The sequence below is a fragment of the Medicago truncatula genome, chromosome 4 (genome assembly GCF_003473485.1).
Source record: "Medicago truncatula cultivar Jemalong A17 chromosome 4, MtrunA17r5.0-ANR, whole genome shotgun sequence".
In the NCBI taxonomy this organism is placed as follows: domain Eukaryota; kingdom Viridiplantae; phylum Streptophyta; class Magnoliopsida; order Fabales; family Fabaceae; genus Medicago; species Medicago truncatula.
In genome coordinates, this window is record NC_053045.1 from 45,939,661 (window position 1) to 45,954,356 (window position 14,696).

A 14,696-nucleotide genomic window follows, 5' to 3' on the forward strand; every position below is an offset into this window, starting at 1 on the left:
TATTTATTTGTTAGGTTTACTTTTTACCTTTTTGTTTGGGTTTAAACCAAGATCTCTAATTCATTATAACTTAGCTTAAATAAATTGAGATGTCCGACTCCGACCCCACCATTTTGAAAATTTGAAGTAGTACTTGGTAAAAAAAAAATTATACCAAATATTGCTATTTATTTTATGTAATAATAATCTTGCTCGATGTATGATTGTATGATTTTAGAGTTTGTACAACTCTTTCGAATAACTTTTATGTCAATTTTGTTTTTCTCTCATTTGACCAGTCAAAAACTATAGAGAAGGAAAAAAAAAAAAAGAGCGAATAAAACATAATTTAAATATAAGAGAGAAATTTATCAAAAAATTATTGTACAGATATCATTTATCATGATTTTATGGCAATTTAAATATGAAATGATACTAAAATAATTAAATAAACCAACCTTGTGGTCTTTTTATTGAAATTGAAAAGGAAAAAATACGTGGTTATTTAAAGGTGGGGTCAGTGGTGCTTTAGACAACCCGAGAATTTCAACCATTTTCTTCAAATTCAAAATTCGAAAGGAGAGAGAGAGAGAGAGAGAGAATGTCTTCATCGGTATCTGGGAATATGAAGGGCTTCTACAAGCAGAAGAAAAACACCAATCTCACCACCACCGCCAAATCATCCAAGTCCATAAAACCTCCAACTCACGCCTCCACTTCACCATCCCTCAACACCAACCCAGATCTCCAAGGTTCAATTTGATTTCTAGGGTTTTCTCACCCCCAATCACCTTCATCTTTTATTAATTTCATATATTTTATTTTTCTAATATGATTTGGTTGCGGTTACTACAGATGAACACAACGGCAGCGAGGCTGTGCTTCGACAATTTGACATGAACATGAAGTATGGGCCTTGTATGGGGATGACGAGGCTGGCACGCTTGGAGCGTGCTGTGAAGCTTGGTTTGAACCCTCCGGAGGAAATCGCGGAACTCTTGAAGAGTGGTAAAGTTCAGCAAGAATCACTTTGGGACACTCGCATTTAGAACGCTGCTTAAATGTAATAATCTTGTTGTAGCTTCTTCTGACTTGTTTGTTTGTTTAGGTTTTGCTTAGGGAAAATCACTTTCTTGCTGTGTCCCCTTTCCCTGGTAGTAGTAGTAGTATGTTTTCTTATGTGACTCGATATCTTGTTGTTCTGTTCTGTTCTGTTCTTATGCTGTTAATTGTGCAATTGATACATGCTGTTTGAGGGAGTAAATTCGAAGTCGGATACTTGTATTTCATGATTATTGACAAGAAATGAAATTGAAAAAGAGGAATATAAATGGCCCTCCAATGCATATGAACTTAACTAGAATCTGGTTCGAACTTACTAGCTTATTGCATTTACATCATTAAGTGTTTTTAGTATTTTGCAACAAACATCATTTTACTAGCTTATTGGGTATTATGGTATAAGGTACCACTTTTTTGATGTACAATATAAAAGAGGAAATACAGTAAAAAGAGACTAACTATGATTAAGCAATTCTGAAAACTGGGGTTTATATCTTGTTGTAGATTCACCAATTTTTCTTGCTTATACAAGCTTAAGCATATAGTATAAATGAATCATCATCTAACGGAACTGCTAGTCCTTAAGCCAATTCTTTGTATTTGAGGTGATGACACCACAGGTTCAGACACGCAAAACTAAAAGAAGTCAAAACAGAAATTGAATAAAAATCCCAGCACTAGAAGAAATGTTAAGACCAAACTTGGCAAAACAATCAACAACTTTATTAACTTTCCAATGCACATGAATAACAGACCAAGAAGACAACTGCTCGAGGAGATCCCTAATCTGGATAACATGGCTGGTGTAAATCAAAGCCATTAGAAATAAGGACAGTGCTGATAGAGAATCAAACTCCACCTTGATGAGCTCAAAGTCAAATACCATTACCATTCCGAAGTTGTTAGGGCTCCATGATCAGTAACAAAACTATCACCATTGATTTTAACAAAACTATCCTTAGGGACACTCTAAACGAACACATTTCACCCATTTGAATTAACCGGAGATTGAGAGAAATAAAAGCTCCAGTTGAATCAAACTATGTCATAAAAAATTGTTGCTTCCTCACTGTAGATCATTTCTACAGTTTCTACAGTGAGGAATTGGAGGCATGTCGATCATCAAATATGGATATAACATTTCTTCAATAAAGTCTTAACTGGAGCAACAATTCGCCAAATATGGATATAACATTTCTTCAATAAAGGAATTGGAGGCATGTCGATCATCAAATATGGATATCGTTCCTAGTTATAGTTCGAAAATTTGATTCGTAAGATTGTGAGAGTCAATTCCTTTAATTTGACTCAACCGCATTAGTGCAAGAACTTTTTAAAATAAAAATTTAATATAATTAATAATATACGTTGAAAATAATATTTAACATAAACATTACGCGTGAATTCGGGTCCTTTATTTTAATGGCAGTCCCCTTGAACCGACTTGGTTTTTTTTTGAAAAATTATTAGTTTTTAGATATGAATTCGGGTCAATGACATTATTCTTACCTTACAAAAATAATCAATAGTAATGTACTACTATATGGAAATAATTAATAGAAGTAGTTCTAAAAGTACATAGGTAAATTTATCACATCAAAACCAGCAGCATCTTTTTATGTTAAAATTAAAACCATAGCAGTTTTATCGAAATAATAAATATTTGATACCTACGAGAAACAACCACCGATGGTGACATTTTCCGTTGGTGGCTGCGACGACGGTGAAGGACCTAGCAACCCAAATCAGAAGCGTCGAAGGGTCGACGCCGGTGAAGAAGTCGCAGCAGCAACAACTACAAGAGAAGAAGAAGAAGAAGAAGAAAATCAACAACCTCAAGAAGGGTTTGAAATGGAAAATCCCCCAATTGAAACCCTAGAAAATGATGCAAATGAAAGAAATTCGGTTGGATCCAACGCGGGACAACAGAATAATGATCTGAGTAAGAAGGTTTCTGCTATCATTTCTGATCCTGATGTTCTTGATTGCTTCATTTGCTCTGAACCGTTGGCAGTTCCTATTTATCAGGTTAGTTTCTCTTCTGGGTGTTCTGTTTTGACTAGAAATCTTGAATTTTTTTGCTGTGATTTTTTGTTTTTGTATGAATTATTTGATTTGTGATGGAAGATTTAGGTTAGTGATTTTATTGTGAGTTGGAATTTGGGTGAAGAAGTTTCCTTTTGAAAAGGATTTCAGAAATTTCACATCCATAGCAAGTCAATTGTAATCAGCTCTGGCGGATTGATGAATTCAACCGCTGTAACACACAACCAATCCATGAACCCAAACCCAATGCCTTGAGATTCGAGGATAAATTGTTATGGCAGGTCTACTTTTGTGATTTTACTGTAAAAAGTTCATTGGATGTAGGTGTGTGGTGTTTTGGACTCCCCTTTTAAAGGCCATGGTTTAAGCGTGGCTGAAAAATTACACAGTCAAGTCCAAAACACCACACACCCACACCCACACCCATATCCAATCAACTTTTTACTGTAAAATCAATGTGGAAGGATGTAACATCCAATGTGGGCCTGTGTGGTGTTTTGGACTACCCTTAATGTAATGAACTTAATTGAGTAAGTTGTTATACTTATGCCTGAAATGTGGCTGAGAGAGGGTCAATTTGTTGGCATAGGTGTTTATATAGACACATTTCTTTCTGTATTTTGAAGGTTCAAAAGGAACGATTTTGTTGAATATAAACCTCGAATTCAAAGTTCTGTTTATGAGTGTTAATTTGTGAATCAAAATCAATTGCTATTTGCTACATAGATCTGATACTCTATTCTGAGTTCTAAAGGTTCTAGCTGCATAATGCTATTTCTTAGCACTATTGTTTTTAATATATTCACCTGCATCAACAAATAGGTTGAGATACACTGTAGTTTGTTGAATGGTAGTCAGTAGTCTTCATCGTTACCATGAATTAATTTCTATGGCAAACTTGCAACTCAAATTTAAACAAAATACAAAATTAACTTTGTCATGGGCGATATAGGTAAATGATTTAGGGTCTCATAACCATATAGCTGATGTTTTGCGATAAACTCTTAACGACTTGAGCTCATATAATTACAATGGAAAACAGTCTTAATTGCTAGATTTTTTTTTTTTTAATAAGCCGTTCTTTACTGATGTGTGACTGTAGTTGAATTCGCTGTGAAGATGATTTTTTATCTTCAATACTTACTAAAATTTCTACTTTATGCATTCCTTGTGCTCAGAGTTGTTGATCACATGGTTTGTTGTTTGTTTTAATGTTTAAATTTGAATTGATGTTTTCTTTTGAAGTACAATAGTATGATGGTGACCTCACATTATGATTCATGTCAATTTTTCAAAAAAGAAAGAAAGAAAGAATGTCATTGTTCATTGATAATGTTTTATGTGGTTGCTGTAATTTAAAGGTAATCAATAAGAGAAGGAGGAGGAATTTACCTCCTCCCTTCCCTTCAAAAGAAAGGGAGGGAGCTCTCTTTGATTATTTGCCACTTTTTTTTGTATGTTCCTTTGGTTTTCTATCTGGCTACTTCAACATGCAAGCCTTTCAAGGGTACTTTTTTTTATTGTTTGGTTTGATGCCCCATGTAATGAGAGATCTAATTTGATAACTTTCTTTGTGATTAAATGACAATTCAGTGTGAGAATGGGCATATTGCTTGCTCTAAATGTTGTGGCGAACTTAGGAACAAATGTCCTATGTGTTCAATGCCCATTGGGTACAATCGTTGTCGGGCTGTGGAGAAGTTGCTGGAATCTATTAAAATATCATGCCCAAATGCAAAATATGGCTGCAAAGATATGTTTAGTTGCAGTATGAAAAGTAGCCACGAGAAGGAATGCATATATATACCATGTAAATGCCCACATACAGGCTGCGGTTTTCTTGCCTCATCCAAGGAGTTAGCTCTCCACTTCAGCCACAGACATGCAGGCTTTGGAATACAGTTTACCTATGACAAATTTATTTCTGTCTCCTTAAATACCCGACAGAAACAAATCGTTCTTCTAGATCAAAATGACGCAAGATTGTTTATTGTTCACAACCACATTGTTCAACACGGAAATATGGTCCATATTAGTTGCATGGGCCCCAAAGCAATTACAGATACTCATTATGATGTCTTGGCTAGGTCTCAAGGGAGCACATTAATATTGCAATCTTCTACGAAGACCATTCAAGACAATAATGGTGATGCTCCTACAGCTGGATTTCTTGTGATACCTTCAGATCATTTTGGTTTTGGACAACTCAAATTGGATATTCGTATAAAGTCTCACTAACCCTTCGTTAAAGATTGAAGCAGTCTACAACTTAGTTGATTGCTATATGTATTTACTTCATTTAGGAGTTTATCATATTGAACTATTTACTACTCCATGTGGGCACAATTGAATTTGACTGTTCTCAAGAAAGGTGCCTTCATTGAGTAGGAGATGAAAAATGCTTTTGTTAATGTTTGGGATTATGGTTTCAAAATTATCCTATAAATATGTAGTATGTTAAAAACTTAAATTTGTTGGAGCCTCAGTGACAATTATTTTAGTTTATTTATGTGCTTTTTTATATACATATCCCGTTAAAACGGTGCAATTGTTGGTTACAAAGTGTTTCTACAGTCATATTGTAAGGAGTTACGGAGGATCAAGTTGTGTACACTTCTTTAAGACTTGCTTCAATACATTCACTTAATTTAGGATTTTATCATATCTAACTATTACTACATGGGAGCACAATTGGAGTTGACAGCTGTCAAGAAAGTTGTTGTCATTTGTATGTGTGGGTCGGTTAGGTTCGAAATCAAAATCGGTTCCAAAACTTGAAACCGTTTAAACCAACGGTTGCATATCCCTAAACCATTTCCGACCAACTTAGGCATCGGTTTAGTCGGTTCGGTGTAGACGGTTAAGCCGGTGAAATGTGTGGTTTGGTTCGGTTAATTCGGTAAAAATCAAGAGCGGTCTTTGTGCCACAATATATCATAGTTGATGAAAACCAAAAGAATAATTTTGATGCTGCACAACAAGGATTAAACAGTAGGTAGTACTTAGAAAAGAGATCTAGTTGACGAAAACCAAAAGAATAATCCTAGTTGAGTGTGAAAGCTAAAATACAACATAGATACCAAGACATGTCTATATCTATAAAACTTCTGGAAACGCTTGAAAACAAGTGTATATCTATACCATGGAGTTTGGCTCAAGCCTAATCTCTAAAACCTATGATCAGTAGAGCAACAAAAGATAAAATAAGAACGTAATACAGAGTGTAGTAGAATATATTTCTTAAGGCAGGATTAACATTGTTAATTTGTGATTTTTGTTTTAAATTTTTTATGGAAAATGGAAGAAAATAATGATTTTGTGATTTATGATTCGAGATTTGTGTGTTTTTGGATGATGTTTGATTTGAAGGAAAGGAATCATTTCTGATGTATGGATGGAGAAGAACAGCAGCCGCAGCAGAGGAAAAACAAACAAGAAAGAAAAACTAGGGTTTCAGTTCTCTAACTTATGTTTATATATGTGGGTTCAACTGGACTTTGGGCTGGACATTAGTTACGTGGGCTGGATCGGTCGGAAACGGTTTTCCGTGGGTTGGATATTACAACCCGTAACCGACCATGATTAGTCACACCAAACCATTTCAACTGGACCAACCAACCGGTTTAACCGCTCAACCCGAACCGCCATGCTTCGGTCCATCCGGTTCGGCCGGTTTTCAATATTCTGTCCAGCCCTAGTGTGTAGTAACAAATTCTTCTTTAAACGAAGCAAATCTGAGGAGCTAAAATATACTCTAAGAAATAATAGTTATGAGACTAAAATGAAATTAAAAAATTACTCCCTCCGTTTCTTTTTAAGTGTTTTTTTAAAAAATTAACATAAAAATAGCAATGTGTATTTTTGCACATTTTCTTCTTATTGTACTTTCATTTTAATCAACCAATAAATTTCTATTTTTTTTTTGCACACACCTTTTTAATTTAATATGTTATATTTCTCTCGTAACAAACACTTATGAGTTAGTATTAACTTTTTCTCCAACAAATTCTTATTTTTTTTGCGCATTATCTCTCTCGTAATAAACAATTGTCAATTTTCTAAATATTATGCACATTTTTTTTAATTATTTTCAGTCAGTATAAAAATTATATTGATGAAACCTCTTCTTCATTGTCATCTTGTCAAATGAGTCTTCAACTATTGCTCCATCTTCACCTCTCATCGGCAATTCTAACGAGTCTTCCACTTTTTCTTCATTTTGAACATTCTTTTTTTTTTTGGTTACATGGCTAAAGAAAGGGAAAAAAAAATTCATTTTGAACATTCATGGAGTCTTTTATTTTTCTTCTCTCAAATCTGTTTTTTTACTTTGCACTTGAAATTTTTAACAATTTCTATCCATCTTATTTATATAATTTTAACTCTTCGTAAAACCATTGTTTGTAACAAAATTTTATTTAAATTTGAAGATAAAAATAACAAGAAACAAACTTTGTTTTAAAAATAAAAATAAGCAAACTTTGTTTTAAAAAAAAAACTTTAGTTTCCAAATAGATAATATTAATTAATTTTATTGAAAAATATAAGAGAAATTGACAAATCGTGCCTTTAAAATATCGAAAAGACGGTTAAATAGGAACGAAAAATTCACAACATTTAAAAAGGAACGGAGGGAGTATAAGACAATCTGATTTTATTTTTTGAATCATGTTGAAACAAGATTTGGATGAACTAGGTCAAATTGCAGGTTTTTCTGAATTTTTAGGGAAGTCAGATTATATAAATTGAAACTTGTGAAAATGGTTTGGATTATAAAATCCGAACATGGGTATTTTCGTCAAATTTGAGGGTGCTAGAGAAGTGAGGAAGGTGGAAATAGGAATTCTTTTATATTAATGCTTAAAATTACATATTTAATCAATTAACTACTCCATCCGTTCCTTTTTAAGTGTGTTTTTAGGGGTGAATTTTTCGTTCCTATTTAACAGTCTTTTTGGTATTTTAAGGGTACGATTTATCAATTATACCCTTTATCAATTACTCTTATATCTTTCAATAAAAGTAATTAATGCTATCTATTTGGAAAACAAAGTTTATTTTGATGATTTTATTTTTATTAGTTTTATATTCTAGCCTTGATATAAATATGTATATGATAAATTTGAAAATTAATTTATCAAATCCTACTGTCTCATTAAACACTTAAATGAAACAAGATATAAAGAGTTCCCTATCTATCATTACCCATTAATCCATTATGGAATGAACCAACAATGGATGTCACATGACCATCCTAGTTACCAATCGACTGAATATTGAACGGACATCAAACACAAGCTCCATATGTCTGAAAGTGTATAAAATATTACACTGAAACAAATGGTTTTAGTAGGTCAGTTCAAGGAAAAACTTTTGGTAATTCACAATGATCGTGTCAATCATTTGGTACATGCCTTGGACCCAAAACAATATATTAGTTACAAGCTCTATGCTTCCTCAGGTGTTGAAAGAGTAAGATTGCTTTATGATATCAAGACCAGTACTGCTCAAGCCATGTTTCTCTTCATTCCTTCTAACCCGTTTGTTTCCGCTCATCAACTCAGCTTTGTAAGACACACTTAAATAAGTCTATATTTGGTTAATATTTCAAAGGTCTTGTTAAAGATAAAGAGTGTCTTCTTTAAAGATTCTAAATTACTAAAAAAATTATTATCTAAAAAAGTTAAATAGATACATTAAATACACAAGTTTTCATATAAAATTACCATTTAAAAACCTTAAAAAATGCACCGGAGATACTCATTAACATTTCTCATATTTCAAAGAAGTCATTGTTTTTGTCAAAAATTTATCAATTAAATCTTTTTCATTATGTTTTGTCACATGAAGAGAGATCTAATTAAAAACTTTTAACAAAGACAAAAATTAACTTAAAATATTAATAAAGTCGAAAAATAATGAAAGTGACTTCAAAAATAAAGATCAATTTAATAGTTTACTCGTCATTTGTTTTATCTATACGTGGCCGTAATCTATAGTATATAATAAGTTTCAAAATTAATTTATCTTACCAAATCCTTCTTTTTCATTAACCAATGAAACTAGATATAATACAGCTCCTTATCATAGCCCACTAATCCATTATGTGTCTATTTATTTACACCGTTGACTTTTGATAGTTGTCACAACTCACCGTCACATGATCATCTTAAGTACTCCCTCCGTCTTATTTACAAGAGATAATTTATTTTTCAGATATATAAAATAATTTATGTATTTGGTTTAGATTTTTGACTAAATACATACATTATTCAATGTATCTAAAAAATCAACTTTATCTTATAAATACGATCGAAGGGAGTACTTAATATTGAACTTAATTCATTAGTTCTTTTGTTGTCATAATGAATAAATTAGATTTATATATGTTTTCGATTGTTAAGGTATAGATTTATTTATATAAATGAATCATTTTACCATCTTTTGCATATCAAACACAAGCTCCACAAATCAGCTATAATTCAATCTATTATCTCTGGTCAATCTTTACTTAAACTCTATCCACTATATGTCTAAAAGTTTATGATATTATTTTAAAAATAGATTAATCTAAAAATAAATAACTGTGGTCCACTATAGATCGGTTATGTTGCTGTATCCCACCCTAGTCAAGGCCTAGTTAAATATATTCTCTTTGACGTTAAAAAAACGATTTAACCCTAAAGTTTTGACAAGTTTAGATGATGTACTTAATTATCGAAATGGATCAACTCATCTAGCAATTATTTTTATTGTAAACCTGTTGATCTAAAAATTCCAAAGCTATATATGAGCCTATTGGTAAAACTTTCCCATTTTTTCAATATTGAGGTGAATGGTCCCCTCTGGACGGGTGTCGATGTATATACTTTGCAACCTCTATTTTTTAGAGAATAAAATTAGAAGAGGAGAAACATTTAAAAAGGAAGGGAGTCAATATGTTTTTTTAGTGAAGATTCTAATTCTATTTCTTTAAATTACTGAATTAGTAGTTTAGTACCCACAAGATATATATAACAAGAAATACAAACATAAAACAAAAGAAAAGTTTGTGATGAACATTAAGGTGGTATTAATGAACAGAATATTATTAAACCACTTCATTATAATGTACTCTTATTTGAGGAAAAAGATAGCTACTACTTGCATAATAATAACCAACATATACAAACAAGGTTTTAAAATAGGAGAATACTGATAAACTTGCGTCACATGTTATCAATGAATTTGACGAAATCATAGTAAACAACAATGATTCTAACAAAAACTATACTTTAGAACTTCAACAAAATCATAATTTTACTGTGATTTCGTTAAACTCACCTTGATTTTTTTCAAACACGCACTTAAACAGATAATACATACATATAAAGAAAAACGATTGTAACAACAAACATGGGATGAAGTCTGTTTGATATGAAAACCAAAAGAAACACAAGCAAAGCAACTGATCCCCAAGTGGATTGAACCCCATCATCTCCACCTTCTATAACATTTGAATTTGATGCTGGAGCCATGTATCGTCCAAATAGAGAGATGAGTGTAATGAGAAGTGTCAAAAACAAGAGGAACAAGTTGAGGTTTGTGCTAGTTGATTGCATGTTCATATATGATGAAATCCACAATAAGAACACAACTATACCAACTAAGGCCAAAAGCTGAAGAGGTGGAGTTGATATAGAGGACAAAGAGTTTTCCATCCATCCTTTCTTCAATTCTAAATCCCTACTCTCGTTCACTACCGTAGCCATTAACTTTTCTCTCACAAACACTCAAGACTTTTTTGGTTTCTAGGAATCGGAATATATATATTAATTTTTGGAGAGATGAGATATATAGGAATTGGAATATATATTTCTCTAACCAGTCTGGTGGATAATACTATGGATCGCATATACTATATATAGATAAGAAAATAAAGCGAACTAGAAAACATACTTTTCTTTGATTTTTGTTTTTACGGGTTTTTGATATTTTTTGTTGTTGTTATTATTCAATTCTATATGTTTCTTTTCCAAAGCATTCAATGTGATTCGACCATTTAAATATGTTATAATATTATTTTATAAAATAGTACATACACGATTAATAAAATAGTTAATTATATGTCATGCACGTTGAATTCATATTTATCTCTTGGGAAATAAACTTGGGCAAATGTACCAAAAAAAAAAAAAAAAAAACTTGGGGAAAAAATCACTTAGGAGATACATTCACCGAAGAATATGTTGAAAACGTCTATTAAATAAAAGAATTGATGTTTTTCTACAAAAAAAGAAAGAATTGATGTCTTGTTTTTTTTATTTTATATATATAATGATGGTTAAATTAGTGTCATTCACGTTGCTGAATTCATTTACGTGCATTTATCTGTCCATATACGAATTGATGAAATTAAACCGTCCCTATAAAACAATGAGGGCAAAATTGAAAGAAGAAATGATAAGCTATAAACTCAAATGCTATTTGGAATAGCGTCTGAAAAATAGTTTATAAACTCGTGAAATAAATTATAAGTTCGTGATGAAAAAACGTTAACAAACAAATTTTTTTTGGTCAAACGAACTTATAAACTATTTGCTATAAATTCGTTTTCTAGTCTTACCAAACAGACCCAATATGTAAGGTCAATATATAAGGATGCTTTAGTTTTTTTTCTTTGACTTTTTAAACAACAAATCAAATATGAATAGTGTTATTTTTTTTAAACAATAAATATTAGTAATTAATTTTTAAATTAATATTTTTACTCCCATTAGGTCTGACCCGGGTTCCCATACTCCTTTCCTCTCAACTTACCCTTAGATCAAAATTAGTTGAACTATACAACCCCTCCTACCTTAATATTGTTAGTATTAATTGTTAATATTATTCTAAGAGTGGAGATCGATCTCTCAATCTCATTGTGTTTGCTACTTAACTATTTGACACAAGCATAGTAATCCTTATGCATATTGCTTTTGGACACAATCACAAATAAAAAAAATGTAATGACATCAGTTAATTCTTTTCTGTGTATTTTTTTTCTCTTTCATTTATGTGTATTAAAATAATTTTGATTTGAGATTATATCCAAGTTAGTAAACTTGCTCAATATTTAGAATTCTTATTGGTATTATTGGAGCCACAACCTCCTTCTTCCTCTCATCTTTCCTTGTCTTAGTTTCTTATTAACACTGATATCTTATAAAACAGTTATATCTACTATCTAAGAGGAATGAGGATATTAAGCAGCAGGGACGGCCCGGAAATTTTGAGAGCCTTAGAAGAAGAAAAAATGCCCTTATTATAATTTGAGTTGTTTGTTTCTTATATTTTTGTTTTAAATTTGTTAATAATTAAAGTTATTCAAAAAATAACTTTTGATGAAAGCTAAAAGAGGAATTTTTTTTAATTAGATTGATAGTAAGATTTTTACAATTTTAACATGAAAAAATTACTCTTATCGTATGTTTGGTCTTGCAACACGTTTGCAAAAACTAATGATGAAAAATGATGACAATGCAGAAATATTTGGTTTTGTAGCTTATTAAAAATCACGATAAGAGCAAGGTGAAAATGTGCTTGGACCATCTGATGTGCAACCAAACAAGCAAGATTCAACAGTAATAACATGTAATTTAGCTACCAAAAATGCATTTAACCCTAAATTAATTTAGTTTGAAGATCTTTTCAAATCTAAATCATTCTCGGAAAATCATTTCTTTTGCATTTTCATAACTAGGTTGCAAATCATTTCTTTCATAAAAGATATGATATCTTTAATTTTAAATTTTACTATTATACCAACACCTAATAAATATTATGCATCCATAAAAAAAGGGAAACAGATAAACGAGGGAGATAATTCCAACCTTTTCATTGATATCTACCTTATCATAGACAGAGAACTGTTTATATTAATAATTCAACTCCAGCAGCAACAGATACATAATAAATAATTCTGGAATTTTCTTCACCGAGGTGGGGACAAGTTTCACGTGTTCAATCTTAGAAGGAGAATATTGAATCGGCAACTATATCTAATTCGTGGCTAATTTATGCATGCAAATGGAGCTTTATGCGAAATTTGAGCATGACGTGTCTAATCTCTGTGTTGACACTTGAGAGATTTTGCTCACAATTCAGCTGAAGAATGGGACCAATCACTTAAAGAAGCTCTCAAGCTTACTCCTTCGTTAAGCAAGCATGTAGTAGTAGTATATGTCATAGTGTAAAATAAAAGGTTAATTTATATCTTCTCTATCTATCTATCTTAGATTGAGACAACTCCCAAATAACTTCAAAAAAGTCAATGAAAAATAAAATAAAGCTTCCGACAAAATTATCAAGTTTCATTTTGGTTTAAAATGGAACTAATTCATACAAATATCAAACATTTATATATATATATAACTGATTTTTTACACTTTTGGTTTTTGTTGTTTTATTTTAACCCTTGCAAAATTGGTTCAATTTGGATTTCATCCTCGTAATATATATAATATTTGATTTTAATCTCTTAAAATAAGGATTAAAATGAATATCATAGGAAGCAATTTTAATATAAATAGATTTTATAGGAACTTAAACAAAATATCAAAGAGCAAAACAAAATATTTTATATTTCCAATGACTAAAACAAAAAGAAAAAGGTATTTTTCAAGGGACTAAAATTAAAACCCATGAGATTTGAAGACATATTTAAGTCTTTCAGTTTTTGTTCCCATGAAAAAAGTCGCACTTATTAGTCCTTTGAAAATTATTTTGCAAGCAGTTTTAGTCCTTGTTATTAAGTTAACATTTATTTTTGAATGATTTTTTATAGATATGTTTAAAACATTATAAAAATTTCTCCACAAAAATGAATTTAAAATTTGATTTTTAAATTATGATTTTCGTTTCTCTAGAAAAAAAAAAACGGATTTTCGTTGCTTTTATCTTGAGCATTTGACATTTAAAAAACTTATATTTAATTCATTGCATTTTAAATTTTTTTAATTATTGTTGAGGATTTATCATAAAAATATTTATTTATGTTAAAATAGATTAAAGTGTAGTGCATATTTAATTATCAAGAGAGTGTGTTGTAATTCAAACATCTCATATAGGATGGGAGTATAAGTGTATAACTTTTATTTTTCAAGGAAAGATAATGTATATTTTAACATAAGAGGAGAAACAAGTGTAATTCTAGATTCTCTTAGGGGAGGAGAGTGTAATTTAATTTACTCATTTTAAATATAATTGCATAAAATTATTCAAAAATATTTATAGTTGAAGAATGATTAAACATGTTTTGTTTCTACATGCTTGCATGGCTACAAAAATTGATTACATGATTATTTTGTCGGGACTAAAAATGCAATTTTTTATGGCTACAGAAACGAAACTTGATAATTTTATAGCGACTAAAAACATATTTAATAAAAAATAAATAAAACATATTTCGCTTAGACATTAAGATTCGATATACAATTGTTTCTTTCAAATTAAATATTATCTACGGTCACATTCTTAGATTGAATGAGTTCTACAATTGTTTCTTTCAAATTAAATATTGTCTACGGTCAAATTCCTAGATTGAATGAGTTCATAATGTAGGAAACTGAACCAAAATTAAGCGAAGG

General features: G+C 30.9%; 3 protein-coding genes across 3 annotated transcripts; 2 read left to right on the top strand and 1 right to left on the bottom strand.

The window, feature by feature from the left end:
• The first annotated feature begins 505 nt into the window (after positions 1–505).
• LOC25493349 (DNA polymerase delta subunit 4) lies at positions 506–1,331 on the top strand. Its single transcript, XM_013601831.3, has 2 exons — positions 506–731; positions 835–1,331. The coding sequence occupies exons 1-2, from the start codon at positions 581–583 to the stop codon at positions 1,026–1,028; spliced, it is 345 nt and encodes a 114-aa protein (XP_013457285.1). The 5' UTR covers positions 506–580; the 3' UTR covers positions 1,029–1,331.
• A 1,283-nt stretch (positions 1,332–2,614) lies between these two features.
• On the top strand, positions 2,615–5,614 carry LOC25493350 (E3 ubiquitin-protein ligase SINA-like 10). Its single transcript, XM_013601832.3, has 2 exons — positions 2,615–3,069; positions 4,681–5,614. The coding sequence occupies exons 1-2, from the start codon at positions 2,731–2,733 to the stop codon at positions 5,323–5,325; spliced, it is 984 nt and encodes a 327-aa protein (XP_013457286.1). The 5' UTR covers positions 2,615–2,730; the 3' UTR covers positions 5,326–5,614.
• Positions 5,615–10,154: 4,540 nt separating this feature from the next.
• On the bottom strand, positions 10,155–10,970 carry LOC25493351 (uncharacterized). Its single transcript, XM_013601833.3, has one exon. The coding sequence runs from the start codon at positions 10,836–10,838 to the stop codon at positions 10,434–10,436; it is 405 nt and encodes a 134-aa protein (XP_013457287.1). The 5' UTR covers positions 10,839–10,970; the 3' UTR covers positions 10,155–10,433.
• Positions 10,971–14,696: the final 3,726 nt, after the last annotated feature.

Bases quoted from the DNA above. Each gene is read 5' to 3' on its own strand.
- LOC25493351 (XM_013601833.3), bottom strand. From the start codon at position 10,838: ATGGCTACGGTAGTGAACGAGAGTAGGGATTTAGAATTGAAGAAAGGA.
- LOC25493350 (XM_013601832.3), top strand. From the start codon at position 2,731: ATGGTGACATTTTCCGTTGGTGGCTGCGACGACGGTGAAGGACCTAGC. The intron at 3,070-4,680 runs GTTAGTTTCTCT...ATGACAATTCAG, and splicing joins TGGCAGTTCCTATTTATCAG to TGTGAGAATGGGCATATTGC.
- LOC25493349 (XM_013601831.3), top strand. From the start codon at position 581: ATGTCTTCATCGGTATCTGGGAATATGAAGGGCTTCTACAAGCAGAAG. The intron at 732-834 runs GTTCAATTTGAT...CGGTTACTACAG, and splicing joins CACCAACCCAGATCTCCAAG to ATGAACACAACGGCAGCGAG.